General features: G+C 49.4%; 1 protein-coding gene across 7 annotated transcripts in view; it reads right to left on the reverse strand.

The window, feature by feature from the left end:
• Positions 1-26,968, reverse strand: part of LOC119969344 (synaptonemal complex protein 2-like) — an 855,597-nt gene that overhangs the window by 191,722 nt on the left and 636,907 nt on the right. For all 7 annotated transcript variants that reach the window (XR_005461337.1, XM_038802871.1, XM_038802868.1 and 4 more), the window contains one exon: positions 14,540-14,701. Coding sequence is in view for 6 of the 7 variants with exons in the window: in XM_038802871.1 (XP_038658799.1) it covers positions 14,540-14,701 (162 nt within the window). In the remaining variant the exon portion in view is untranslated. The remainder of the gene's footprint in view (positions 1-14,539; positions 14,702-26,968) is intronic.

Genomic DNA, 26,968 nt, shown 5'->3' on the forward strand with positions numbered 1-26,968 from the left:
CTGTTGCTGTTGCTTTTGCTGGTAGCGCTGGTTCCTTCTATTCAAAGAAGCCACTCCTGTACCATGTTATGCTTCTTGAAAGAATGCTCAAAGTCGTTTATAAGTTGAAGGATGGTTTATTGTGCTCCACAATAAATTACTTCGTAGGTTTTTGACTTACAGAATTGCACTTGAGAATATACTGCTTTTCAATGCTCTGCAACTAGGCCCAAAGACTTGCAGCCCTGAGCTCAACTTCCACGTCCGGTCCAAGTGGGCGAGGGCGGGCCTTCGGCGTCCCTCTTATATGTCCCTGCGCTGCCCCCTGGTGGTACTTCCATTTCCCATCAGCCCCATTTCCCATCAGCCCCTTCTGTACACACTCAGGCGAGGATCACTACACAGGAGGAGGTGGAGTTCACCCTTCTCAGTGCTTCGCTCCAGAGTCCCCATCCTACATCTGCCCCCAGTTCGTCCTCCCATTTTTGTCTTGTCCCGTCCAGTGGTGTTTGAGCTCTGTCCAGCAGCCGTCCGTATATTTTCCCACATAGCCCCCCCTTCTCGCTGCTTGTGCCTATCAGGTCCTTTAGTAGTGTGCTTTCTGGGGTACCCTCCTGTCTCTTTGCGGAGGAAGTGCTTTATTTGGAGGTGTCTCAATTCCTGACCTTTTGCTAGTTTCCACTTCCTCGTCTGTTCGTCCAGGGCCGCCAGTCTGCGCCCTCCGTCATCATCCCCGACCGTCAGTGTGCCCCGTCCTGCCTCCACCTTTTGAAGGTGGTATCTAGCATGACTGGTGGGAATCTGCGATTGCCGCAGATGGGGGACATTTTGGATTTCCCGAAGTGCTGTCTCAACTGGGTCCACGTTCTCAGCATGGCCACTACCATTGGGCTCGTTGTGTATCTTGTTGAGGAGCATGGGAGTGCTGATATGGACAGGGCCCGGAGGGTTGTTCCTTTACAGGATACCTCCTCCATTTATACCCAATCTGTGTCAGGTTCTTGTACCCATCCCCTCACTTTTTCTGCCACTGCTGCCCAGTGGTTGTATTGTAGGTTCGGCAGAGCCAGACCCCCTCTGATTTTTCCTCTTTGCAGTGTCGGTTTGGGAATTCTCGGGTTCTTCCTCCCCTCCCCCACACAAACGCCATGATTAGACTGTCTACATTTTGGAAAAAGGCCTTGGGGATGTGATGTGACCATCAATTCACTCGAGACACGATAGGAAGTAAACTGTGGCTTTAATAGACTTACAACTGAGCCTGCCTGCGACCAGAAGAACTGAGGGCAGACTCACAAGGCTGCAGCACTGTATACTTCCGGTAGTGGGAGGGGCCATGGGCGGAGCCAAGGGTGGAGCCCTGTACAAGCTCCTCATCTCCCCCTGTGGGCAGAGCTGCGCAACGGCTCACAGACAGAGCCCACAAGGACATAATACTATACAGTGTGAATTACGCAATGTACATTCACCACAGGATGAAGATTGGGAAGGATCTAAACAGGAAGAGAAACCTTGGCAGTACGTTCATCTGGATCGTCTGCACTCTTCCCGCCAGGGAGAGTGGGAGTGAGCCCCACCATTGAAGGTCTTTTCTTACTTCTTCCACCAGGATGGTCAGGTTCCATTCGTGGATCTGTGTCCAGTCTTTGGCTATTTGGATCCCCAGGTAACGGAATCTGTTCTGGGCCGTTTTGAATGGAAGCCCCTTCAGCTCTGTCCCTCCCCCTTTTGGGTTCACTGGGAATGTCTCGCTTTTGCCCAGGTTACGTTTGTAGCCCAAGAATGTTCCAAACTCTTTCAGTATTTGCAGTATTGCCTTCAGCAGCACGGTAGCATTGTGGATAGCACAATCGCTTCACAGCTCCAGGGTCCCAGGTTCGATTCCGGCTTGGGTCACTGTCTGTGCGGAGTCTGCACATTCTCCCCGTGTGTGCGTGGGTTTCCTCCGTGTGCTCCGGTTTCCTCCCACAGTCCAAAGATGTGCAGGTTAGGTGGATTGGCCATGATACATTGCCCTTAGTGTCCAAAATTGCCCTTAGTGTTGGGTGGGGTTACTGGGTTATGGGGATAGGGTGGAGTTATTGACCTTGGGTAGGGGGCTCTTTCCAAGAGCCGGTGCAGACTCGATGGGCTGAATGGCCTCCTTCTGCACTGTAAATTCTATGATTCAGTCCCTCCTGTGGCTTCGAGACATAGAGGAGCAGGTCATTGGCATAGAGTGAGACTCTGTGCACTTTGTCTCCTCTCTGGCTTCCCTTCCAGCTTTTTGCATCCCGCAGGGCTATTGCCAGGGTTCTGTCACTAGCGCGAACAAGAGTGGGGACAGGGGACAGCCCTGTCTTGTTCCTCTCTGTAGCTGAATGTATTCAGAGCTGGTGGTGTTGGTTCGGACAATCGCTTTGGGAGCGTTGTACAGCAGCCTCACCCAGGCAGTGAATCCCACTCCTAGCCCAAACCGTTCCAGTACCTCAAGGATGTAGCTCCATTCGACTCTGTCGAAGGCCTTTTCTGCGTCCAGGGAGACGATCACCTCTGGTGTTCCCTCCCCGGTGAGGGGGAGTCATTATCACATTCAGCAGCCGCCTGATGTTCGCTGTGAGCTGCCTACCCTTGACAAATCCCGTTTGGTCCTCTGCGACCACCTCTGGTACGCAGCCCTCCAGCCTTTTGGCCAGGACCTTTGCGAATATTTTAGCATCCACGTTCAGCAGTGAAATGGGTCTGTATGATGCAATTCTGTCAGGTCTTTATCCTTTTTGGGTATCAGTGAGATTGCCTCCCAAAATGTGGAGGGTGAGACCTCCCCGTTTTGGTTGCTACTAACGTAATCACCTATGGCCTGCGATATTTTTTGGCAGAAAGCCTTGTCGGCCAGGAGGTCCATGTCCAACCTCCATGTGGGATTGTGGGTCCGGCCTGTCTCCAACCTCACATCCATATAATGTGGAGCGTGGTCAGAGATAAGGATCGCGGAGTAGTCCGCTCCTGTGATCCCTGGAAGCACCAATTTCCCCACTGCAATGAAGTCGATACGGGTATGCACCTTGTGCAGCTGTGAAAAGAGCGAGAACTCCTTTTCTCCTGGTACAGGAACCTCCATGGGTCCACCATGAAGGTCCCTAGCTCCCTAGTCATGCCAGACGTTTTCCCCGTTCTGGGGTTTGATCGGTTGGTCAGTGGGTCCAGAACGCAGTTAAAGTCGCCCCACATAATCAGTTGGTGTGTGTCAAGGTCAGGGATTTCCACTATGGTCTTCTTTATGAATTATGAGTTGTCCCAGTTGGGAGCGTACACATTTACGAGTACGACCGGTGCCCCTTCCAGGACACCGCTGACCCAGACGTACCTTCCCCCTGAGTCTGTAACTGTCTTGGTTGCCGTAAACCTCGTCCTTTTGCTGAGTAATATTGCTACCCCCCCAGCCCTCGTCCCAGAGCATGAATGGCAAATCTGTCCCATCCAGCCCTTCCTTACCAGTAGTCGGTCCTTCTCCCTCAGGTTCGTCTCTTGTAGGGTGGTTTATGTCTGCTTTTAGGCCTCATAGGTGGGCGAAGACACTGGATCATTTCACTAGGCCGTTGAGTCCCCTTACATTCCAAGTAACAATCTTGGTGAGTGTCTCTGCACTCTGGGACTTCCCTTTGCTAGGGGGCCATCCAAAATGGCCAGGGTCGCCGCTCTCACCATGGAGTCGGGCCCCAGTGCTCCCGGGTTTCTCTTTGTGGTCACCAATGTGGTCCAATTTCCAATTTCCCAATGTGGTCACCAGCTGTGTGTACATCACGCGGATGCGCCCCTGCGCTCTGGGGTCTCCCTCCACCCTGATGCCCTCTCGAGTGGCTGTTTGCGGTGCCCTCTTGGTTCCTTGCCATGCTCCTTGGCCGCCGAGGCCCATGTCTGTACTGCTTCATTATCTCACCCTTCTCTTTGCTTCTCTTTTGTTCGACGCTCTCCCCCAGATTCCTCCCCACAGCCCCTGTCCCATTGTCCCCCCCTGCATTCTCCCTGCCCTTCTGCCACCCTTTGCTCCTTGTGACGGGTGCTCTCTCTCCTCTGAGAGGCGCGCCGCGGCCCTCCTTCCTTCTTGCCCTCCCGTGCTGGCCCTCCTCGTTAGTACAATGGCCCTCCTCCCAGTATTCACCCAGTTCTGACCCTGTTTAACTTTCCTCCTGCTGGCCCTTGTCTCGCCCTCCTGTTTGCTTTTCTCACCCTCATTTCCCTTGCTCCACTCCCCTCCCCCCCTTCAATTGAGAGAGGAGACAAGCTCTGAAACAAGGCAGCACAGTCCCACGCAAGACATAAAACACATGTATACAGTTCATGAGTCCATTGTCCTTGTTTGCGGTTTGTCCTCCGCTCTTTGTTCTGGTTTTCCCTTCCTTTTCCATCCCCATATCTTTCATTACAGTTGTGTCTGCTCCTCCCCCAGCTTGTTCGCTCTAATGACCTCATCAGCCATCGCTGGGGTGTTTTAATATAGCTCTTTCCCCTCAAATGTTACCCAGAGTTTGGCCGGGTAAGGCGTTTGATAAGGTTCCCCACGGTAGGCTATTGCAGAAAATAAGGAAGTATGGGATTGAAGGTGATTTAGCGGTTTGGATCAGTAATTGGCTAGTTGAAAGAAGACAGAGGGTGGTGGTTGATGGCAAATGTTCATCCTGGAGTTCAGTTACTAGTGGTATACCGCAAGGATCTGTTTTGGGGCCACTGCTGTTTGTCATTTTTATAAATGACCTGGAAGAGGGTGTAGAAGGATGGGTTAGTAAATTTGCAGATGACACGAAGATCGGTGGAGTTGTGGATAGTGCTGAAGGATGTTATAGGATACAGAGGGACATAGATAAGCTGCAGAGCTGGGCTGAGAGGTGGCAGATGGAGTTTAATGCGGAAAAGTGTGAGGTGGTTCACTTTGGAAGGAGTAACAGGAGTAACCTGCCACCCAGGTTAATAGGGCTGTTAAGAAGGCATATGGTGTGCTAGCCTTTATCAGTAGGGGGATTGAGTTTCGGAGCCACAAGGTCATGCTGCAGCTGTACATAACTCTGGTGCGGCCGCACCTGGAGTACTGCGTGCAGTTCTGGTCACCACATTATAGGAAGGATGTGGAAGCTTTGGAAAGGGTTCAGAGGAGATTTACTAGGATGTTGCCTGGTATGGAGGGAAGGTCTTACGAGGAAAGGCTCAGAGACATGAGGTTGTTTTCGTTAGAGAGGAGAAGGGTGAGAGGTGACTTAATAGAGACATAGAAGATAGTCAGAGGGTTAGATAGGGTGGACAGTGAGAGTCTTTTTCCTCGGATGGTGATGACCAACACGAGGGGACATAGCTTTAAATTGAGGGGTGGTAGATATAGGACGGATGTCAGAGGCAGTTTCTTTACTCAGAGAGTAGTAGGGGTGTGGAACGTCCTGCCTGCAACAGTAGTAGACTCACCAACTTTAAGGGCATTTAGGTAGTCACTGGATAGACATATGGATGAAAATGGAATAGTGTAGGTCAGATAGGCTTCAGATGGTTTCACAGGTCGGCGCAGCATCGAGGGCCGAAGGGCCCATACTGCGCTGTAATGTTCTATGTTCTATGAATAACATCCCAAATGTTACCTTTCTTTTGTGCAGTGCTGATTTTGCCTTGTTGAATTCAGCCCTTTTTTTGGCAAGGTCCGCCCCAATGTCGTGATACACCCTGATGGTCTCCCCTTCCCATGCGCTCTGATTCATTTGCTGGGCCTACTTTAGGATTTTCTCCCGGTCTTGGAACCGGTGTAGCCTTGCAATAATTGCTCTGGGCTGCTCCCCAGCTTTGGGCTTGGGTCGGAGTGACCTGTGCGCCCTGTCTATTTACATAGAACAGTACAGCACAGAACAGGTCCTTCAGCCCTCGATGTTGTGCAGAGCAATGATCACCCTACTCAAACCCACGTATCCACCCTATACCCGTAACCCAACAACCCCCCCCTTAACCTTACTTTTTAGGACACTACGGGTAATTTATCATGGCCAATCCACCTAACCCGCACACCTTTGGACTGTGGGAGGAAACCGGAGCACCCGGAGGAAACCCACGCACACACGGGGAGGATGTGCAGACTCCGCACAGACAGTGACCCAAGCCGGAATCGAACCTGGGACCCTGGAGCTGTGAAGCGATTGTGCTATCCACAATGCTACCGTGCTGCCCCCTAATTCCCAGATCTGGTGGGTTTGGGAAAACCTCCTTTTCCACTAGCTTGCCCATCATTTGGGTGATATAGCCTGTTGGGTCTCTGCGCTCTATCCCCTCTGGCGGACCCACTATTTTAATGTTCTGCTGTCTGGACCTGTTTTCCTGGTCCTCCACTTTCCCTCTTAGGCTCCCCTGGGCCGTTACTAACATTTTGACCTCGGCTTCTAGGGTTATCACCATGTCGCTCTGGTCCGAGGCGGCCCTCTCCAACTCCAGAATCATTTTTTCTGTGCTTTCACTTCCCTTTCCAGGCCTTCGATGGTCTGCTGCATTTTGTGTGTTGTCTCCTTCATCATTGCTTGGAGCTCCAACCATGTCCTGCTCACGCTCAGCTGCGTGGTACGCCATCGTTTTCCCTTTCCTCTGTCTCGTCTTGTGGGGTCGCCTGCCTGCTCGTTCGCCGCTCATGCGCCTTTCCCTCGCTGCTGCTGCTGCTTGCGTCTCTCTGTCCCATCGGTTTGGTGTTTTTCTTTCCTCCAGCCATCTGTCTGTCTCTCTCTCTTTCCTTTTTCTTTCCCCGTTGCTGTTCCTTACCATGAGGTTGCTCTTCCTGCACCTGCGCCTCTGCTCTCGCTGGGTCTGCCTCGGGCTTTGGGTTTCCTTTTTTTTTTGTTGGGTGAGGGGGGTTGATGTGGTTGGTTCCCTTCCTCCCTTCTTTCTTCTTTCCTTGTCTCTTTATTTATTTATCTAATTATTTTTATTTTTCCCCCTTCTCTTTTTTGTTTCCCTCCTTCCTTCCCACTGGATCAGGAGGGTTCGGGAGAGACATTTCCTGGTGCGGATAGGAGTCCCTCTTTGTCTCGCCACTCACCACGTGGCCGCCCCATTCATTCTATTCATACCTCTCAATCTTGTAAACCTCTTTTAGGTCGCCCCTCAACCTCCGTCGCTCCAATGAAAACAGTCCGAGTCTCTTCAGCCTCTCCTCAGAGCTAACAAGGCAACATCCTCGTAAACCTCCTCTGCAGGCTCTCCATAGCCTCCACATCCCTCTGGTAGTGTGGCAACCAGAATCATGCGTGATACTCCAAGTGTGGCCTTACTAAGGTTCTATACAACTGTAGCATGACTTGCCAGTTTTTAAACCCGATGCCCCGCCCAATGAACAAAGAACAAGAACAAAGAAAATTACAGCACAGGAACAGGCCCTTCGGCCCTCCCAGCCTGCGCCGATCCAGATCCTTTATCTAAACCTGTCTCCTATTTTCCAAGGTCTACTTCCCTCTGTTCCCACCCATTCATATACCTGTCTAGATGCCTCTTAAATGATGCTATCGTGCCCGCCTCTACCACCTCCGCTGGTAAATCGTTCCAGGTACCCACCACCCTCTGCGTAAAAAACTTTCCATGCACATCTCCCTTAAACTTTCCCCCTCTCACCTTGAAATCGTGACCCCTTGTAACTGACTCTTGGGAAAAGCTTGTTGCTATCCGTATGCTTTCTTGACTACCTTGTCTACTTGTGTTGCCACTTTCAAAGATCTGTGCACCTGTATGCCCAGATCACTCTGACTTTCTATATTCCGAAGAGTGTTGCAATTTACTGCATCTTTCCACCCCTATGTTAGACCTATCTAATGCATTACCTCATATTTGTCTGGATTAAATTCCATTTGCCATTTCTCTGCCCAAGTCCCCCAACCTATCCACATCCTGCTGTATCCTCTGACAATCCTCAACACTATGTGCCACTCCATCAACCTTGGTGTCATCCGTGAACTTACGAATCAGACCAGCAAATCATTTATGTACTGTACAAACAACAGAGGCCCCTGCATCGATCCCTGTGGAACACCACTAGTCACAACATTCCATTGAGAAACGTATCCCTCTACTGATACCCGCTGCCATCTGTGACCAAGCCAGTTCTGTATCCATCTTGTCAACTCACCTCTGATCCCGTGTGACTTCATCTTTTGTATCAGTCTACCATGAGGCAACTTGTCAAAGGCTTTATTGAATTCTACGTAAACAACATCCACTCTTGGTCACCTTCTCAAAAACTTCGATCAAGTTAGTGAGGCATGACTTCACTATGGAATGGAAGGATATGGACTCCGTAAGTGTATACGGTTTTAGTTTAGGCAGGTATCATAGTCGTTGCAGGCTTGTAGGACCAAAGGGCCTGTTCCTGTGCTGTATTGCTCTTTCTTCTTTGTAATTGCTGCAAAGGCAGACAGTCTGATCCGGTTTTATCACTAGAACCACCCCGTCTCAGATCTGATCGAACATGTGGTGCGACACTACTGAGCCAGCAGCGCCAGTATCCAATTCCATCTGAATTAGGTGCCCGTTGACCTCTACCAGGTGCGAATAGGGGCCACTCATGGTGCAGCCACACAGTTCAACTGTATTTCTGACTCATCTCCAGCTTCATCAGTCCTAACATGGGTCTGACGTCTACCTCATCCAGGCTATCCCGCTGTCACGCTGTCGGCGGCTGAGGAAACCTTGACAGCCACACTTCCCACAGCGGGGTGCGGAATCAGCCCCTCCCAAGTCTGGAAAGAGCATACGCCATGGCCTAGGACCTTGAGACCTTGGTCCACAGCATTGTGGCAGTCCATTCTCGGCGTTGTAAGGCGGCAAGCAGGACATCGTCAACGACATTGACCTTGATTCCTTGAAGGTCCTGTGCGCCCCGAGTGGCACTCTCCTGTGAAAGAGAAATCTGCAAAGCCTGCTGTGAACATTAGGGAACCTTCACCTAGAAGTCTTTTTTGTATGTCGAGATAGTTGATACAGCAAACCAAACGGTCATGAAGGATATCCATCAACACAGCCCCAGATTTGCAAAACTCTCTGATTTTCCACACGGGGAAACTTACTTGGCAACTGACTCTCCTTCGACCTTGCCTGCCGTATTAAATCTGTAGGATGCACAATGATAGAGTGTGTCGCCATTGAAATGGTTCCCCACCAGCACGATGAGCTGGTCAAATTCTACAGTAGCTGGTATGGCTGGAAACATCAGGCCCCTAATTATGTGGAATGTGTGCGCAGGCTGTCAATATGTTAACATCTGGTGCTCATGTTCGATGAATGATGATAATAATCATTATTAATATTACAAGTAGGCTTACATTAACACTGCAGTTTACTGTGAAAATCCCCTAGTAAGGCACACTGTGGCGCCTGTTCGGGTACACTGAAGGAGAATTAAGAATGTCCAATTCACCTGACAAGCACGTCTTTATGGGAGAAAACTGGAGCACCCGGAGGAATCCCACGCAGGCATGGGGAGAACGTGCAGACTTTGCACAGAAGTGACGCAAGCTGGGTATCGAACCTGGGACCCATGGTGCTATTGTTATGGGCCAGGTTTAAAAACTCCAAGTGTATTATGGAGTCCACCTGACCTACAACCTTATGTTGAATTTGGAGAGGATCAGCCAAGAGCCTTCCTTTCAGGTGATTTTCAACAGATTTCTTTGGTGCCTTTAACCAAAAAGAACCAAGCTTTATTTTGGAATTTAGTTAACATTTGCATGAACACACACAGCAGGAACTTTTATCCATTACAAACATAAAGACCCCACACAGTAATCTATGTATAACCCTTAATGAATTCCCTTTAACTGCTCCAATTCAATAACAAAATCCAAGTAAAACCTTGAAATCCCTTTTCAAAGGTATGGCCCAGCACACAGCCATTTTCACTTGTATAAGACTGTTGTTACTGATACTTTGTTCCGCTTTCAAACAGCAGATATGAATTCCTTCCCGAAAGCAATTATCTCTTTCAAGTTACCATACAGTTGGAACAGCTTTTAAAATGAGACAGAGAGGCAGGCTAAATGTGAAAGCAAACAAAAAAAACCCGTACCACAGCTCAGCTCCACCCACACAAGGACAATACCTGAAGCTATGTGATAAGACAAAAAAACCTTTCTTATAGGGACAGCACTCCCATGACACTAGCAAGAAGAAACAGTGCTAACCCACTGTGCTACCGTGCCGCCCCCACATGCTGCTGCACCGGATAACGTATCACAATCATTCAGCATATTGATTCCAAGACTCAACTGTGGGGTCAAAAGCATCCCAATTGACCAAACAAAGGCATAGTGAAGTCGTTCACCACCATACCTTAGTCCAGGAGAAGCTAATGACGGTGAGTTGGCGTAGGTGGCAGAGTAGCACGTCGAACAGCTCTAGTTTATCTTCATCATCAGTTTAATAAAGGTGAAGGAGTCAGATGAGTAACATAAAGAAGATGTTTATTTATAATCAGAATACTTACAAAGGGGCCCGGTTTTAAACTCTCTCGTATCCTCTCTATCAGTCGGTCGGGTTGTTGTCTGGCCTACAGCATGGTAGCGGCCCCGTAGTTAGCGGAGGAGCTAATACTCCTCGAGCAAACACAGGGAAAATAATCAAAGTAACCCTGTGTGTTCTGTGAAGGTTATTACACCCCACCCCTGAGGATTACCAGCTGTCTGCTTCAATAAAATATTTTCTAAAAAAAAAGGATTACCAGCTGTCTCCTCCTGACGAGGCTCGCAGCACTGACTGCCTCTGCCATCATCTCGCAGGCACTGTTCAGTAGGTCATGCTTGTGTCTGTGGCCCACCCTGGGAAGAGGGTATCCATCTGCTCCTCACAGACGGTTGGACTCCTCTACCTGTGCCTGCAGATGCTGGATGCTTGCTTATAACCCCTCATGTAGGCCCTAGCCCTGCGACTGCATCTCCGCAATAGCTGGTACCGTCCGCTCCAGAAGTCCAAAAATGAGAGTCTCCATCTCGTTACATGCCGCCCGATCCAGCGCCTTGTGCAAATGGTGCCCTGCGGCAAAACAAGTCCGACGCCCTCCTTCGCCAGGATCTTCGGTGGATTCCTTGGACTTTGGGGGGGAGGGATGTTATAACCTGCTTGCTTACCATTGGCTGGTGACTAATGACAATCCCACAATCCTGTGGGAGTATGAGCTTGCCCAATGAGCAGTTTTGGGCCACCTTCTCAATGTCGATGTCGAGGCCTGGCCACCAGACATAACTCCGGGCCAACATTTTCATTTTGGTCACACCTGGATGTCCATTGTGCAAGTCTCTCAGTATCAGCTCCTGTCCTTTTTACGGGACAATCACACGCGTCCCCCACAAAAGGATGCCGTCTTCACGCTGAATTTGGACAGCTTGGAGGAAAATGCCCGCAACTCACCTGGGAGCTGTCTATGCTGCCCTCCAAACAGGACCATGTGCCGAACCTTTGACAGGACTGGCTCCGTCTGGGTCCACTCACGGATCTGTGATGCCGTGACAGGCAAGGTGTCCATAAAATTTAGGGTTGCAACCACCTCACCGGTCGTGGGGGTTGACATGGGGCCGGTCGATAAAGGCAATTGGCTCAGTGCGTCGGCATTCCCTATCTGGGTTCCTGGTTTGTGTTCCAGAGATTACTCGTATGCAGCGAGCAACAAAGCCCAGCCCTGGATCCGTGCGGAAGCAATGGGCGGTATTGGCTCATCCTCTCTGAAAAGTCCCAGCAGAGGCTTATGATCAGTCACGATAGTGAAGTGGCGGCCATATACGTACTGGTGGAAACGTTTCACCGCAAAGACCACTGCCAGGCCCTCCTTCTCGATCTGCGCGTACTTTTTTTCCACTGCAGTCAATGTGCGGAAGGCGAAAGCTATCGGCCGCTCGGCCCCGTTCTGCATCCTATGGGACAGAACGGCCCCAATACCATACGGGAATGCATCACATGTGACGAGCAAAGGCTTTCCAGGATCATAGTGGGTTAGTAACCAGAAGACGACAATTGTTGTTTTACCCAGCCGGAAAGCGGTTTCTTGCGGCTGACCCGAAACCCAGGTGTGATTCTTCTTTAGCAGAAGGTGCAACGGGGTTGCCAGATTGGGGAGGAACTTTCCGTAATAGTTTACGAGGCCGAGAAACGAACAAAGACGCAAAGTGTCAGTCGGGGCGGGGGCCTGTTGAATCGCGCGCACCTTCTCTGCGACAGGGTGCAAACCTTCGCGGTCCACCCGATAACCCAGGTAGACTACGTCCTTCGCTTGAAAAACGCACTTTGTGCGACGTAAATGGACTCCAGCCTCCGAAAAGCGTCTAAGGACAGCCTCCAAATTTTCTAAATGTTCCTGCTCCGACGTCCCTGTGATCAAAACGTCATCTAAGTAAACAGGAACACGCAGTAAACCTCTCAAAATGCCCTCCATAACGCGTTGAAAAAATAGCGCAGGCAGAGGATACTCCAAAAGGCAAACGTGTATATTCATACAGGCCCCGGTGTGTATTAATCGTTACATATGGCCGGGAGGCAGGGTCCAGCTCCAACTGCAGGTAGGCGTGACTCATATCTAATTTTGTGAACAAGAGTCCGCCTGCAAGCTTCGCGTAGAGATCCCCTATGCGAGGCATTGGGTATCGGTCGAATCGGGAAGCCGTATTCACTGGAAGTTTATAGTCGCCACACAAGCGAACTGTGGCATCTGGCTTCATTACAGGTACAATTGGTGCTGCCCAGTCAGCGAAACGGACGGGCCTGATGATACCCAAAATCTCCAAATGAGTGAGCTCCACTTCTACCTTCTCGAGCAAGGTGTAAGGCACCGGGCGCGCCCAGAAATAGTGCGGCATGGCTCCTGGTTTGACTTGGATACGGGCTACAGCCCCTTTTATTTTCCCCAAACCGGGCTGGAATACAATTGGGTATAGTCCTGGCACCTCAGTCAACCCTCCAGAAACTGTTTGGAGGATGTGCTGCCACTGCAACCGCAAAAGGTGCAACCAGTCCCGACCACGCGCATCACGATAAGTGGGAAACGCCCCTCTTGGCATCCATAAACAACAGGGGCCATCGTAGTTCCTGCAATGTCCAATGGTTCCCCCGTATAGGTGGCCACCTGGCCTGTGTGTCAGTTAATGTAAGGGTCTGTATCCCCTGCTTGATGCGGTCGAATGTCCTCTGGGCGATCACGGAGACCGCTGCACCAGTGTCCAACTCCATCTCAAGCGGGTGACCATTGACCCGTACTGTCACTTTAATGGGGGCCACACAGGGAGCTGCCACACAATGCAGCTGCAGGCAGTCATCCTCCGTCTCCACGTCCTCGGGAGTAGTCACCGCAGGTTCATCCAAATGAAAGGTAGGGCCCCTGGGCTGGCCCCAGTTTCGGGTCGGACCGACGTTGCCTCTTGCGCCCCCAGGACCAGCGTCCGTGACGGGGGTCGGCGCCTACAAGTCTGACACGGACATGGCTCCTCATCAATTGGTTCTGGAGAAGGCTCCCTTCGGGGAGGAATGTCTGACGGCCACTGGCGTCGATCCGACGACGCCTTGCCCAAGGTACCGCAGAGGTGCGGGGGGATGCTTTCGGACGGAAGGGTTTGCGTCCAAGGCAAGCACCTCCATTCCCTGTAGCTCCTGCACATCCTCGTTCTGCGCTCTCTCGGGACAATACTATTTGAATGGCCTGTTGAAAAGTCAATGTTGGCTCAGCTAACAACTTTCTCTGGGTGGCCGCATTGTTAATACCGCAAACCAAACGGTCGGGTACATTTCTGAATAAGGTCTCACCATGTCACAGTACTCCGCAATCCTGCATAGCCTGGATAGAAAGTCGGCAAGGGGATTCTCCTGGGGTCCTCTCAGCGGTATTAAACCGGTAACGTTGGACTATCGTGGATGGGGTTGGGTTAAAATGTTGCCCCACTAAGTTCACAAGTTCATCAAACGGTTTGGTGTCTGGCGCAGCTGGGTATGTAAGGCTCCTAATCACCCCAAACATATGCGGGCCGCAGGCGGTGAGCAATATGACCACCTGGCGCTCGTTTTCGGTGATGTTGTTTGTCCGGAAATAGTTACGCATCCTTTGTGCGTACTGGTTCCAGCTTTCCAGCTCAGCATCAAAAACATCCAAACATCCATACAGAGGCATGGTGTAATAGAAAACAACTTCCAACCTGTGTCCAACAAAAATCCAGGGAGGTGGCTTCAGCAGTGTAGACAGCTATTCACTTTAACCCTCGTCGCCAGTTTTGTGAGGGCCACAAAGAATCCAGCACGGATTTTCAGGATACAAAGAAATAACATTTATTTACAAATTAACATATATATACAACAGTAGCAACAAACTCTCTTGCTGCCAAACTCCTCTCTCTCTGGTTCCAAACTGGCCAGCTCTATTTATGCGGGGAGTCTGTTAATGATTTCTCCGCCCTCCCCATTGAGGAAGCTCATACTCCCACAGGATTGTAGGATTGTCATTAGTCCCCAGCCAATGATAAGCAGGCAGGTTATAACAAGTATACATTATGAGAGGCTGAAGAGAACTGGAAATGAAGAAGGTTGAAGGTAGCAGAAAACATACCTGCGTTAATGCTCTGGTTTCCAAAGTCATATTTAAACAATTTTCTGGGTCTTAGCCCTGTTGCTTGATCTTTTGTTTTTTCATCTTCCTCAAAGGCATTAAAGTTACTTTGATGATCCTTTCCACATATGCGTTTGAGAACAGAAGCACGGCTGGATGGACCTGTGCATACAATAGAGGAAACGATTCAAAATAATATATCTTTTTTTACATAGAATTTACAGTGCAGAAGGAGGCCATTCAGCCCATCGAGTCTGCACCGGCTCCTGGAAAGAGCATCCTACCCAAGGTTAACACCTCCACCCTATCCCCATAACCCAGTAACCCCACCCAACACTAAGGGCAATTTTGGACACTAAGGGCAGTTTATCATGGCCAATCCACCTAACCCGCACATCTTTGGACTGTGGGAGGAAACCGGAGCACCCGGAGGAAACCCACGCACACACGGGGAGGATGTGCAGACTCCGCACAGACAGTGACCCAAGCCGGAATCGAACCTGGGACCCTGGAGCTGTGAAGCGATTGTGCTATCCACAATGCTACCATGCTGCCCTTCAACTTCATCTTCAACTGAAGTCCTGTTTCCTTCCTTCAGTTTGAGTTTTCAAGGGAGGATGGGTCTGCTTATTTCCCTGGTTCTGCCCGTGTGAGAGGGGTTTATGTTCCCTCCTGTGGATGGTCTGACTCTCCACTCTTTCCTTGTTTTTGAGAGATCCTTTCTTTCCAGAAGACATTCTCTGACCCCCCTTTCCGACACCCCCTTCTCCAGCTGTCACACCCCACATCCCGCCCCCACAACCATCCGGTTGGTGAAGAAGGATTTGGGGAGTGATCCGAACATGAAGAGGAACCTAATCATCATGTAAATTTTGACCCCTTCCGGCAGGCTGAAGAGGGAATGAGTCCCATCATTGCAGGTCAGACTTCACCTCCTCCACCAGGCTGGAGAGGTTCCATTTGTAGAGACTCTTACAGGTGTAGGCCACTTGGATCCCCAGATACCTGAAATTGTTCTGGCTTGCTTAAAGCGGCAGTTCCTCCAGGTCTGCTCCTCTCTCCTGGGGTTCACTGGAAAGATTTTGTTGTTTCACAGGTTAAGATTATAACCTGAGAAGGCGCAGAAGTCCCTTAGGAGTCCAGTTATATTTCCCATGCTGGATAGGGGCTTTAACACATTGAGGAGCAGATCAGCCTTATACAATGAGACTCTATGCTCTCTGCTCCTTCTCTGAATGCCTATCCACCAATTCGCCGACCTAAGAGCAATAGTCAGTGGCTCGATGGCCAGCGCGAAAAGGAGCGGGGCTAGCGGGCACACCTGACTTGTTCCCCTGTGCATCCGGAAGTATTGGAGCTGGTGGCATTTAGAACATAGAACATAGAACAGTACAGCACAGAACAGGCCCTTCGGCCCTCGATGTTGTGCCGAGCAATGATCACCCTATTCAAACCCAAATATCCACCCTATACCCGTAACCCAACAACCCCCTAACCTTACAGGACACTACGGGCAATTTAGCATGGCCAATCCACCTAACCCGCACATCTTTGGACTGTGGGAGGAAACTGGAGCACCCGGAGGAAACCCACACACACACGGGGAGGACGTGCAGACTCCACACAGACAGTGACCCAGCCGGGAATCGAACCTGGGACCCTGGAGCTGTGAAGCATTTATGCTAACCACCATGCTACCGTGTTGCCCTATCTGCCCTGCTCCGAACCCAAAGCGTCCATGAGGTACCTCCATTCTACTCGATCAAAGGCTTTCTCAGTTCCAGGGAGACAATCACCTCTGGTGCCTTCTCCCCAGAGGCATCTGATGTTCGCTGCTAGTTGTTTGCCCTAAAAAAACCTAGTCTGATCTTCCACAATCACTTCTGGCAGGCAACTCTCCAGATGCCTCGCCAGTGCTTTTGCTGGGACTTTTGCACCAGTATTTAAGATGAAATGTAATAATAATAATAATAATCTTTATTAGTGTCACAATCCCGGCGATGGCAGAAATCCTGCAGACCAGTGTAAAGATCCTCTTTTAAATCCTTGTCTGACCATTGTTCCCCTTTTTAATCTCTGTTCTGCTGGCTGCTTCAATACTGCAGATTTTGGTTTTGAAATGCAGACTGTGATTTTAACTTTTGTATCTGGGCGATTACTGAAAATACCACTGGTTTAATATGCTACTTGAATTAGCCCAGACACACCTCTCAGTGCAGTGTGCTATGTGGCAAGGCCCCATGATGTCATTTTGATGGACTTGGCTAGCAGCCAATCAGCACTCTTGAAATCCAGGTCTGGTTCCGGAATGTTCTGGCAAACACAGACAAGCTCCTTTTTGTAGAGCTAAGTTTCAAATCAGTTTAGATCTGTACAGCAGCAGCTGATTTAAACACTCTCTATCAGCTCTCTGCCTGCGGATTTAAATACTGCAGATAGTCTCTCTCGAGCCAGTCCTGTGAAGGTAACTTCTGACTGAAATGCTGCAAGCTGTATCCCGGCCTGTGAAAGTTTAATATTTAACCAATATTCACCTCCAGGCTTAACTTTACAGTGAGGCAAGGGCGGCAACATCCACCCAGAGTGTAACGCAGGTGAGTCTGAGACCCTAAATATGGCTACCAATGGATATTGCTCTAGAACCACCCGCAGAATCTCCAAAAAAGAAACCAAGAAGTTGGTAGGTTTGGGGCAGAATCAAAACCTATGTGTGTGGTTAGCTTGGGCAAACGAACACTTGTCCCCAACGTTTGGGCAAAAAAAACCACTCATCCTTGCCTTGGTCAAGTGCGTCCTGTGTAATTCTTTGAACTGGATTAAACTCAACTGGGCACAAGAGGCCTGTACAGGGCCTCCATCCAAGCTCCATCAGTAAACACAGGAACCAGCTCCCTCACCCAACTCATCGTTACCTCATCCAATGGGATTGGATTGGATTGGATTTGTTTATTGTCACGTGTACCGCGGTACAGTGAAAAGTATTAAGAACATAGAACATTACAGCGCAGTACAGGCCCTTCGGCCCACGATGTTGCACCGTCCTGTGAAACCCTTCTAAAGTCCCTCTACACTATTCCCTTATCGTCCATATGCCTATCCAATGACCATTTGAATGCGTTTAGTGTTGGCGAGTCCACTACTGTTGCAGGCAGGGCATTCCACGCCCTTACTATTCTCTGAGTAAAGAACCTACCTCTGACATCTGTCCTATATCTATCTCCCCTCAATTTAAAGCTATGTCCCCTCGTGCTGGACATCACCATCCGAGGAAAAAGGCTCTCGATGTCCACCCTATCTAATCCGCTGATCATCTTATATGCCTCAATTAAGTCCCCTCTTAACCTTCTTCTCTCTAACGAAACAGCCTCAAGTCCTTCAGCCTTTCCTCATATGATCTTCCCTCCATACCAGGCAACATTCTTGTAAATCTCCTCTGTACCCTTTCTAATGCTTCCACATCCTTCCTATAATGTGGTGACCAGAACTACACACAATACTCCAAATGCGGCCGCACCAGAGTTTTGTACAACTGCAACATGACCTCATGGCTCCGAAACTCAATTCCTCTACCAATAAAAGCGAACACACCGTATGCCTTCTTGACAACCCTCTCAACCTGGGTGGCAACTTTCAGGGATAGAACATAGAACATAGAACGATACAGCGCAGTACAGGCCCTTCGGCCCTCGATGTTGCACCGACATGGAAAAAATCTAAAGGCCATCTAACCTACACTATGCCCTTATCATCCATATGCTTATCCAATAAATTTTTAAATGCCCTCAATGTTGGCGTGTTCACTACTGTTGCAGGTAGGGCATTCCACGGCCTCACCACTCTTTGTGTAAAAAACCCACCTCTGACCTCTGTCCTATATCTATTACCCCTCAATTTAAGGCTATGTCCCCTCGTGCTAGCCACCTCCATCCGCGGGAGAAGGCTCTCGCTGTCCACCCTATCTAACCCTCTGATCATTTTGTATGCCTCTATTAAGTCACCTCTTAACCTTCTTCTCTCTAACGAAAACAACCTCAAGTCCATCAGCCTTTCCTCATAAGATTTTCCCTCCATACCAGGCAACATCCTGGTAAATCTCCTCTGCACCCGTTCCAAAGCTTCCACGTCCTTCCTATAATGAGGCGACATCTATGGACATAGACACCGAGATCTCTCTGCTCGTCCACACTACCAGAATCTTACCATTAGCCCAGTACTCTGCCTTCCTGTTATTCCTTCCAAAATGAATCACCTCACACTTTTCTGCATTAAACTCCATTTGCCACCTGTCAGCCCAGCTCTGCAGCTTATCTATGTCCTTCTGTAACTTGTAACATCCTTCTGCACTGTCCACAATTCCACCGACTTTAGTGTCATCTGCAAATTTACTCACCCATCCTTCTCCGCCCTCCTCCAAATCATTTATAAAAATGACAAACAGCAACGGCCCCAAAACAGACCATTGTGGCACACCACTAGTAACTGGACACCAGTCAGAGCATTTCCCATCAACCACCACTCTTTGTCTTCTATCAGCTAGCCAATTTCTGATCCAAACTGCTAAATCACCCTGAATCCCATGCCTCTGTATTTTCTGCAATAGCCTACCGTGGGGAACCTTATCAAACGCTTTACTGAAATCCATATACACCATATCAACTGCTTTACCCTCATCCACCTGTTTAGTCACCTTCTTGAAGAACTCAATGAGGTTTGTGAGGCACGACCTACCCTTCACAAAACCATGTTATCTCTAATCAAATTATTCCTTTCCAGATGATTATACATCCTATCTCTTATAAACCTTTCCAAGACTTTTCCCACAACAGAAGTAAGGCGCACTGGTCTATAGTTACCGGGGTTATCTCTACTCCCCTTCTTGTACAAGGGGACAACATTTGCTATCCTCCAGTCCTCTGGCACTATTCCTGTAGACAAAGATGACTTAAAGATCAAAGCCAAAGGCTCAGCAATCTCCTCCCTAGCTTCCCAGAGAATCCTAGGATAAATCCCATCCGGCCCAGGGAACTTATCTATTTTCACACTTTCCAGAGTCGCTAACACCTCCTCCTTATGTAGCCATCTAAAATGGACACCAGTATACAAAATGGAGAACTGCAAAGACTGCAGGGAAAAACGGACAGTAAAGAGCAAACAGCTTGCAGAAGCATTTAGCACGTACAAAAACCGGTTTCAAGGCAGCTGCAGAAACTCAGCCAAAGGTGCAAATAGGAAAACGATCTGCATACTAATGAGGTGATACCGGCCCAGTCCCAGATACAATAGAAACATTTTAAGTATCAATCGATACTTTTCAATAGCTACCCAGCCAGGATGGCGCCAGAGAAACCAGAACAATGAGCCCTAAGAACCGCCCCAGCCATCAAGAAACGACCCCAGGATAGGGGAATTCAAAACGTATCGATTGGGAAAGACCCAATCGATCCCCAGCTGGTGAAGAAGCCCTTGAACAAAGGCCTTGTTCCCCTGACCTTGCTTGTTCCTACTTAGGTAAGTATTAGTCGTTTAATAGTAGAAGTAAGTTAGTCTTTTAGCGTGTGCATGAGTATTTATTATAATTGTTATAATAAACTCTAATTGTTTTGGACTTACTAATCGGTGTATGACTTTATTGACTTGAACTTGACCTTGATACACTTGTGACGGTGTCTATAACGGCACCTGGCGACTCTAGAGCATAGATACAGATACAGAGCCAAGCCAGTGTTAAGCACACGTCCTTTATTGAAGGCGTGTTAATCACACTAACTTAGAACGACCAACATTTAGTGGCGGACTCCGCCGGGACTCGATCAGAAGTGGCACCCCCACTCCGAGAGAACCCAGAAATTTGAATTAGAAGTCTGATTGGAAAAAAGGAAATATCACAAGTGGTCAAGGAGTTCAAACCAATAACGATAATTCGGAAGTGTGTTTTGTTCATGCGTACTAATAGGGTTGTAAGGTTAACCTGAGAGCTTTTTGTTGCGACAAACTGTCCGGAGTTTTGTAAGCGGAACATAGTGAAAGCCTTACCCATCTTTTAAAACATTACCTCAACATCCCTTGTTCCAAATTTAAGTCAGAAAGAAAAATGGCCATGCAGGCAATGGAACGCCTCATGAACCCAGAGCAGTTCTTGGTCGCAGCGACCAGCAGTAGCCGAGTGGGCCAGTGTCCCGTGTGGGAGCTGGAACTCCGCAAGTATCTAAAAGGGAAAGGATGGCCCCTTTGGAATGAGTTCTGTATGAATGAGGAGACAGGTCCCGGGAGTATAGGACATACTTGGTGGGAGAACCTCTCTCAAATTCATAAGAAAAATCTTAGTAAATCACGCAAGCCGATGGCAATCGTGTCCTGTTTGGCACAATTGCGAGGTACTGAGGAGGTCGTTCAGACGCTCCGATCAGAGTTAGAGGAGAGAAACAGAATGAGTAAAGTGGATGTTAGGGACATCGAAAAGGAAAACCTCGAGTTGAGAGGGAAGCTGGCAGAGAAGGGTAGAGAGGTGGATGATGCCAAGAGGGCACATCAGTCGTGTCTAGCCCATCTGAGCAGTTCCCAGACCCAATATGAAAAAGCCTATCAGGACGTGCAACGTGCAATCCTGATACGAGAAGAATCAGAAAAGCAGGTAGAGGCATTGCAGAGGCAATGTTCTGACCTAAAAGCAGCTTTAAGAGCACTCCACGCTGCTACCACTGAGCAAAGACAGAGCACAGTAGACCATGCAAAGTGTAGGAAGCAGATTGCGGAGCTGCAATCGTTGTTTTCAGTGCAGAATGGGTTCCAAAGCACCTTTGGAACGCAGTTAGATGAGGAGAGTGCCCCAGACTTGCAGGAACTGAGTGAGACAGCGCAGCGCTATGTTCAGGGAACATGTGCGCCAGCCGCGCAACAAAAGAGGAAAGCACCCCAACCCCCCACAGATCAGATAGCACCCGCACATATGAACCCAGTAACCACCCAAAGAAAGGCAATCACAGAAGGCGCACCCAACTGTAACGCAACTCAGGGAAGCGTGTGAGTAAATCACTCCGTTTCTCCCCACCGCAGACCCCCACCAATTTTTCGCAAATGTTAAACAGCAGGCTACCATGTACGGCCTGGACGATAGAGAGCAGGTTAAGCTCACGGTTCTGAGCTTAGACCCATCCGTAGTAGCAGCCCTCCCGACCCACAGAACGTTGGAGGAGGCACCCTCGAAGAGATGCATACATCCATTTTAGATGCGATTGGGTATAACAGAGGAGACCCAGTCGAAGGCCTAAATAGATGTAGGCAAAAGAGGACAGAGCACCCCACAGCATTCGCAGGAAGGCTGTGGATCCATTTCACTGCAGTTTTTGGCGGATTAAACCGAGCGCATTTAAACCGTGACAATACGGTTAAATGGACCCGCACCATAATCTCCCATGCCACAGATGCAGGACAGAATGCTTGCAATAGTTATGACCCCTCAGAAGAGGCCCATAATGAGAAATGGGTTCTGAAAAGATTGTCCCGCGCTTGGGAACAATCGGTTCAGGGCAAAGTTAAGGTAAAGACCCCAGAGGAAGCTCAGGCTGCAGCGGATATTCAGGCAGTGAGAGCGCACCAAAACCCCACATGGGTAAACGAAGGGAAGAACAGCCCTCCACAGAAGTCGCAGGAATGCTACAACTGTGGATATTTAGGACATTTTGCAAAGGAATGCAATGCACCACAGAGATCACAGAGAGGCCAGCAGACAGGCACTCTGAACAGGAATAGAGCGAAGCCTATTCACAGTATAGGAATACAGTCAGGACAGACCAATGTGGATGGAACGGACTGACGGTGTTCGGGCTCCCCCACTTGGGTCTGTGACACCCTTTGGGACCAATCCGGAAGGCCGGTAGTCACAGTGAAGGTTAGAGGGAAGCCCTTAGAGTTACTTTGGGACACAGGAGGGTCCCGCACCACAATTAATTACACCACCACAGCACAGGCAGACACGTGGCCGACCACATCCACCATTACCCTCAGCGGATTTACAGGTCACTCGCAGCAGGGACACATTACAGCAATTCAGCCAGGGAACATCACCACCAGACACCCCGTTGAATTAGTTAATCTGCCCCGCACAGCAGAACACATACTGGGTATCGATTTTATGAATGCCCACAGCCTGTCGTTCGATCCAGTAAACCAGTGTGTCTGGCGAATGGCAAAATCAGACAGAGCACCAGCTACTCTCACAGTGGGAGAGTATGCTAATCGGATTAGCGCAGTAGGCGACTATTGTTTCGACCTGACCACGCTTAGTACAGACAGACAAGTGAGAGCAGTTTTAAACCGACACAGGACAGCATTTGCCAGTCACCGGCACGACTGCGGCAGAATGACTGGACAAGTTCAAGTTACCGGACCTGACCCCAGACCACAGAAACAGTACCGATTTCCCCTAGAAGCAGAGGGAGAAATTGGAAAAGTAATAGATAGCTTATTGGAGCAAGGGGTACTTAGGACAGTAGCCTCGACCAATAATGCACCTATTTGGCCAGTGAGAAAGCCCGACGGATCATGGCGCCTGACCATAGATTATCGGGAGCTCAACAAAGTAACCCCAGCAGTAGCCCCCACGGTAGCAACAAGTCCCGAAACCATGCTCAAACAGGGACTCCACTCAAAATTCTTCACGGTTTTGGACATTAGCAATGGCTTCTGGTCAATCCCATTGGCAAAGGCATGCCAGTACAAATTTGCCTTCACATTTAAAGGACAGCAGTATACGTGGACATGCCTCCCACAAGGATTCCACAATTCACCCTCCATTTTCCACCGACAGCTGGCAAATGGTTTAGTCAAATTTTCCCGACCCGAATGTCTGGTACAGTATGTGGACGACCTACTACTGCAGACAGACACCAAGGCAGAACACATTACGCTTCTGGCCGAGCTCCTGGAACTTTTAACCTCGATCGGATGTAAAGTTAACCCCAGAAAGATGTATTTGGGTACAGTCATCACGCATGGCAAACGGGAGATCGAATACAAAAGGATCGATTCGATTGTCAAATTGCCCCTTCCCCAGAATGTTTCAGCCCTCCGGTCGTTTTTAGGACTGGTTGGTTACTGTCGGAACCATATCGATGGATTCGCGACAAAGGCAGCCCCACTCTCAGACCTCCTTAAGAAAGGAGCCCCATGGGAATGGCTTCCGCAGCATACAGAGGCTGTGGAAGAGTTAAAGAAAGCCCTTAGCGCAGCACCCGTGCTACAAGTCCCAGACCAACTCTCCCCCTATGCAATAGAGGTAGCGAGCACAGATCTGACCCTCTCGGCCGTGCTACTCCAGGAACGGCACGAGCAGCTACGACCAGTGGTTTATGCCTCCAGATTTTTAGACCCCGTAGAGCAAGGATTTTCAGCCTGCGAAAGGCACCTACTAGCAGTTTTCTGGGCAGTTCAGTACTTCTCGTACATTACCGGACTCAATCCCATCCCCATTTTGACCGAGCACACCCCCACACAGTTACTTTTAGACGGTCGACTGAAGGACGGTTCAGTGAGCCAGATAAGAGCAGCTAGATGGACGTTACTGTTACAAGGACGGGACATAACAGTTAAACGGACCAGGACACACACATTTTTAGCAGACAACCTCCAGTATCCAGGACAGCCCCATGATTGTGAAATTGTAGCACCCCTACACAACACAGGACCCTTCATAGCAAAGACACTCCCCAGGAAGATAGGGAATTCAAGCCAGAGCCCCCAGCACACAGACACGTGTGCCGCATTGAAAATATATGTGGACGGTTCATCCACGGTTTTAGATGGAGAACGCATCACTGGATGCGGGATCTATGTGGAGGATGCGCAGGGTCGCGCACTCGAAGAAATTGCTTTAAAATTACCGGGACACTTAGGCGCGCAGGCAGCAGAGCTCGCGGCCATCGCATATATAGTGGACCACCCAGATTCGTTTCCCAGCCCGGCAGACATATATTTGGACAGTTTATATGTTTGCAACAGCTTGACCGATTTTCTACCCCTGTGGAGGACACGAGGTTTTGTCTCCGCAGACGGGAAGCCCCTTCCATCAGCCCCATTACTCCGCCATATCTTAGACAAAGCAAAGGATAGGACTTTTGGCATTATTAAAGTTAGGAGTCACCATAGGTCACCCCCCCTGGAAATGTAAAAGCCGACGCATTGGCAAAAGCAGGTTCCACGCGAGGTCACTTTTGGACACCCCCAGCTAGCGCCCCTGTGAGTGCAGTTCAGGTCTCACAGACGGATATTAAAGATTTAGTTGCGGCACAGAAACAGGACAGAGATCTCAGGGAGATTTTTAAAGGAAACTTCATAGCACAATACGATAGGTTCAGACACGCATTGACCACACATGAGGGTGTGATCATTAAAGACAAATTGTATGTGGTTCCTGAGCAAGATAGGAATCAAATGATTGCCTTATTCCATGACAGTCATAGACACCAAGGGATCGACCCGACCACAAGACACCTCAGACAACTCTGTTGGTGGCCAAATTTAAGAAACGATGTAACCCACTACATCGAGAATTTCCTAATTTGTGCACAAAATAACCCGGAGAGGTACTCGAAGAAGGCACAATTTAGCCACACTCGCCCAGTTAATGGCCCCTGGACAAACCTCCAGATCGATTTTGTAGGACCATTGCCCCCTTGCAGGAATGGCTATAAATATGTTCTGGTAGTAATAGATACCTTTACCAAATGGGTAGAGGCATTCCCTTCACGAACCAACACAGCTAAGACAGCTGCAAAGATCCTGACCCACCACATCTTCACGAGATGGGGTCTCCCCAGAAGTATAGAGTCAGATCAGGGATCTCACTTCACAGGACGTGTCATGAAGAACGTCCTGACCATATTCGGCATCAAACAAAATTTCCACATTGCGTATCACCCCCAGTCAAGCGGGATAGTAGAACGCATGAATCAGACCCTAAAATCGACCCTTAGGAAGATGGTTCAGGAGAACAATTCGACATGGGATTCAGTACTCCCATTCGCACTAATGTTCATCCGCAACACGGTTTCATCATCCACAGGATTCACCCCACACACACTCATGACCGGACGCCCTTTGAAAGGTACAGAATTCCTTTTAGGACTGGACATGACTAGCCCCGAAGTGACGGCCCTCACACATGAGAAAGCAGTCAAAGATTTAGTTGAGACTGTGAGGTCTGCACAGTTAGCAGCCGCAGTACCCCTAGGCAAGCGACGAAAACAGAGCACAGCTTGTTTTAATAAGAATGTACACCCCACGGAATTTCAGGTTAGGCAACAGGTTATGTTATCTGTTTATAACCCCAGCAGTTTTTTGGCCCCTAAATTTTCCGGCCTGTCTTCAATTTCGGACAAAATCAGCCCCTCCGTTTACAGAATAAAATACCCCAATGGTAAGACAGCGTGGTTTCATATCAACCAGTTAAAGGCTTATGGAACACAGTCTAACCACACACACCGTGTCGACACAGCAGAACATCTCGCTCTGCCCACAAGAGACACATTTCCACCATCCCCCTCACAGACCAGTTCCTCATCGGACTCGCCCTCGACTCCGCCCACTGACTCCAGACCATGCCCCGGAACGCCCATAAGCTGCCGCAGCAGAGACAGCGACACTGACTCTGACAATGAGGACAGCCACAGCACTCAACCCTACAGCCCCCACTTTAGCGACTATGACCCCGACTCCAGTGACCCCATGGAGGTCACCTACATTAAATAACCAGACCCACACCCAGACCCACCACCCGACCCCGACGACACCGACTATGCCCCTTCAAATTTAGACACCGCATTTTGGCACAGGGTCAATTCATGGAGACTTGTCCGTAATGATGAGAGTGACCCCCGGTCACATAATGCACAGATCGCATGCCTGATCCATACAAGAGTATGGGATCTGGGAGAAGAGGAAGACGTGATGTCTGACTCCCGACACGGCAACCCCTTTGTGACCCTGTTCACAGAGAAAGAGGAAAAGTGAGGTGTCCAGATGATGTAACAGAGGAACCGCTTGAGGGAAGCGATATCCTTTCTGATGGAACCTGCACGTATGTTTTGTTTGTCTCTTTTTATGTTAAAGGTTTGATTGGATATCTGATCACAGTCTTTTTAGCTGAAAAGCTTGCGACCGCCTCGCACACACGTTAGTTTGTCTGCAGAAACCTCTGAGAACTTCAGTTAGATATCCTCTGGTGAACCGACACAGTTCACGACTTGTAATCTGTTTTCAGATGTAGGAGCATCTTGGCTCCTCCCTTGTTTTTCAGGTGCCCCTCTATTCTGTGAATAGAGGCTGCAATCCCACGACGAATACATTCATACCCGTTCATTTCAGGTTGCTCAGGCAGTGGAGAAACGGCATTGAGGACCCGCCCTGTCTGAGAACCCCCTTTTGGTCAGCCAA

The sequence above is a fragment of the Scyliorhinus canicula genome, chromosome 7, assembly GCF_902713615.1.
Source record: "Scyliorhinus canicula chromosome 7, sScyCan1.1, whole genome shotgun sequence".
NCBI lineage: Eukaryota > Metazoa > Chordata > Chondrichthyes > Carcharhiniformes > Scyliorhinidae > Scyliorhinus > Scyliorhinus canicula.